The sequence below is a fragment of the Nannobrachium achirus genome (assembly GCF_963921795.1).
Source record: "Nannobrachium achirus genome assembly, chromosome: 10".
Classification (NCBI taxonomy): domain Eukaryota; kingdom Metazoa; phylum Chordata; class Actinopteri; order Myctophiformes; family Myctophidae; genus Nannobrachium; species Nannobrachium achirus.
The window spans coordinates 22,929,665-22,933,328 of record NC_137819.1 but is presented as its reverse complement, the minus strand read 5'-3'; the positions used below and the strand labels follow the sequence as shown (position 1 = coordinate 22,933,328).

General features: G+C 46.4%; 1 protein-coding gene across 1 annotated transcript; it reads right to left on the bottom strand.

Annotated features, from left to right (window-relative positions):
* Positions 1-988: 988 nt before the first annotated feature.
* LOC308292761 (phospholysine phosphohistidine inorganic pyrophosphate phosphatase-like) lies at positions 989-1,795 on the bottom strand (the record flags this gene model as incomplete). The annotated part of the gene is made up of 1 exon (XM_080735178.1): positions 989-1,795. The coding sequence occupies one exon, from the start codon at positions 1,793-1,795 to the stop codon at positions 989-991; it is 807 nt and encodes a 268-aa protein (XP_080591304.1).
* Between the last annotated feature and the right edge of the window lie 1,869 nt (positions 1,796-3,664).

Genomic DNA, 3,664 nt, shown 5'->3' with positions numbered 1-3,664 from the left:
TGTCGAGGTGCCAACTTGCACCACTCGTAGCCAAATATGACCTACTTGTGTGCCAGCAGAGCGCACAAGTATAGGTGATGATGAGTGCTGTCTGTATGTGGCACCAATTAGCCAGTGCAACCTCATAATAGGTCGCACTTGTTTGTTGATGTTAGGGTAGAATTATGATACATAATTCTATGATTTGTGTACGAGGCTCATATGACCATATAAGGATATATTATGAACTGAACTTACATTATAGGAGACCACATTTTGGTCGGATACTGTAAGCTCAGGCTAATAGATTACAGGTCATAGTAACTTTGGTTGCCCTGGCTACGAAATCATGATATACTGTATGTCACTAGTGGAAAGTTACCAACACTACGTGTCACTGTCTTCCTTGTTATGATCTGGGAACAAATGAATGCGTCCCACAAAGATCTTACTGTCATAACTGTACTCTTTATATACTGAATGTTAACTTCCATTTTGAGAAGAGAGAGAGAAGCTGCCACCAGGATGGTAGGTATTTTGGTTATGGATTTATCCATATATCCATATACTTATTTAACTTTATTCATAATTTATTTAACAGTTGACAGTGGTGTAAAGTAGCTAAGTACATTTATTCAAGTACTGTACTTAAGTACAATTTTGATTATGTTTTGATTATTATTGCAAAGCATACATAACCCACTTCAGCCCATACAGTATACATTATACAGGGGCTAAAGCACAACCCAATTGTAATGACAAATATTTATGGAATAAATAAATGAATTAAATATATATGAATTACAGTCCACAGATTTGGAGCTGGCATTTGCCAATGATCTGGTCTGTTCAGTTATCAATACCCTAAGCGAGAGAATTGCGTTTGTCGTATTAGTATTAATATTATTGTTTGTTGCCCCCGCTCTAAAAAACCAAGACCCCCATAGCTTCCTCAGTCACAGTTCTCTGGAGCCGTCGCTGCCAGGGTCCACAGGAGACGTCCTCCTCCTCACTGTCCCCTCTGACTGAGGAGAAGGTCCACGGCCTTGGCCAGATTGTCCACGGTACCGTCAGCGGTCACCGTAGGGTGTCTCTCGTCGCTGGGCCTGTATTTACCAGTCCTAACTTGAACACCTTTCATCCCAGAGTGCTGCGCCCCGCCTACGTCATTCACCAGATCGTCTCCAATCATCAGTGCCTCGTGCGGTTGAATCCCCATGTCGTTGAGAACGCTCTGGAAGAACACGGTGGACGGTTTGCCGATGACCTCCGCCTCTACGTCGCAGGCATACTCCAAAGCCTTCATGAAGACGCCGACGTCTAGCTTGAGACCGTCCGTCTCTTTATAGTACCTCCCTTTGCCCAGAGAGAACAGCACAGGCTTCTCCAGGCCCATGAGAACCTGGAAGGCGTCGTTCAGGCTCTGGTAGGAGAACTTCTCCGCCGCGTCTCCTATGACCACGCAGTTTGGGTTGGTCTTGTCAACGCTATCAAACTCGGGGACAATGCCGTCATAAACCAGCAGGTGGGGACGTAAGCCTCTCTCCTTGAGGACCGCTACTGCTGCCGGAGGAGGAGAGAACACCTCAGACACACTGATCTCAAAGCCCATGTTCTGAAGCTTGGCCACAAACTTCTCCCTGGTGGCCTGGCTCTCATTGGTGCAGAAGCGCAGCTGTAGGTCTGATGCATTGAGCCTTTTCACAGCTTCAACGGAGCCAGGAATGGGAACCTCGCCCTCATATAAAACACCACACATGTCTAAAACGACACCCTTCAGGTGTTTTGCAGACTTTGCCCAGCCGTCAGCAGCCATGTTTCAAAGGCTCAGGAAAGGGCACATGCACGCGTCTCGATATTGCTATTACCAGAGGTTTGCGCCCGCTTCTCCCGTTTTATAGTACGATATTATGAGATCATCATCCTGTTGATGATGTCACACTGTGATATTTCAAGGGTTTTCCCATTGGATGATGTCACCACATGTTTTTTTCAAGGGTTTTCCCATTGGATGGCGTAAGCACGGACTCACAGACGGATGTTGGTTGGAGGTGACGTCACCGAGACGTTGCTCCCTCATTGGCCAATTGGTGCCACATACAGACAGCACTCATCCCCCTACTTGCACGCTCTCCTGGCACAAGATAATACCGCTTAAAGGGAGAGGCAAGGCTCAGCCTTTCCCCATGGCAGCCTACATTTCTGAGCTGTTCCCCTTATATACTCTGCAGACTCCACCCTTCCATTTGCAATCAACCATCAACCACGGTAGAATAGCAATCCACCCCAAGATGCTCCCCATGTTCTAATCCAGGGGTTCTCTGCAGGCCACGACCACCCAAAATAATCATATTTTAACTGGGGACCCCCCACCCTGACGAGCACTAAGAGATGAGGAATTACATTTTATATAACACAGTTCTATTGTGAAAGCGCCTCGCAACGCGAGGTGCGGTGAGCATGTAGATCGGATAGATCGGTGAGCATGTAGATCGGATTTCTGCCACTAATATTATACAATTTGGCCAAGGTTTCATTTGTAATTTTAGAGGTAAGTCCTTACATTGTCACTTTAGAAACATGCATATACCCTCTCACTTAAACGTTGTTGGTTTGTTTACTGTTGAGTGAGAAAGCAATGTTGCACATTAAGTTAATCATCTGGGGACCCTCCAAAATAATTTGGGGACCCCCCTGGGGGTCCTGACCCACAGGTTGAGAGGTTGTTCTAATCAATCAGCAAACAGGATCAACAGGCTCCACCTCAATCAAATCTTCAGGAACCAATCTCACAAACTACACAGCTAGGCTTCAACAGACCGCTCCCCCATAACAGCATCTTCCTGTGCAGATATTAGATAGATATTATTAGAGATTCCAGTCACAATAGAATGTGCACTTTCTGTGTGACAACAGGGCATCTACAAGTTACAAGCACATGCAATTCAATATGAGTAACCCTTCGAATTCGAACCCACGTCTCCCGTGTGGAAAGCCAACATCTTCACTAACCTAAATGGGAGTTCTCCCTTAACACATGGGCTGCTCAGGTTTATGATAATGGAAGGAGAAAAACGCCCGCACACTGTTCATATGCTCCAAAAACTTACTTTTATTATAGGCAACTGGCTGCAACGTTTCGACTGTACGTCTTCATCAGGCAAAAAGTTTTTTGCCTGATGAAGACGTAAAGTCGAAACGTTGCAGCCAGTTGTGTGTGTGTGTGTGTGTGTGTGTGTGTGTGTGTGTGTGTGTGTGTGTGTGTGTGTGCGCAGTGACTGCAGTCCGTCTCAGTGTGGTTAGCGTTAGGTTGATTGCTGTTTATTTGCTCTGTGGTCTGACAGAGGGTCCCCGCAGTCCGCAGCAGAACTGACAGCTCTGTTATTCCTTGGCCCCCGCGCGGCCCCCAGGGGCCCCAACAACACCAGCACTGGGGTCACTCACGCCACGCCCACACACCCACCCAAAAATCCCCCTCAGAAGTCCCTGTCTATAGTTACACACACACACACACACACACACACACACACACACACACACACACACACACACACACACACACACACACACACACACACACTCGCAACGAACCCTCGATATTACTTTCAATGAACTATGCAGTGTTTGGTTATCATACAAAATATTAGGGCTGTTAGTCTACTGTCTGAATGTGTCTAATGTATAG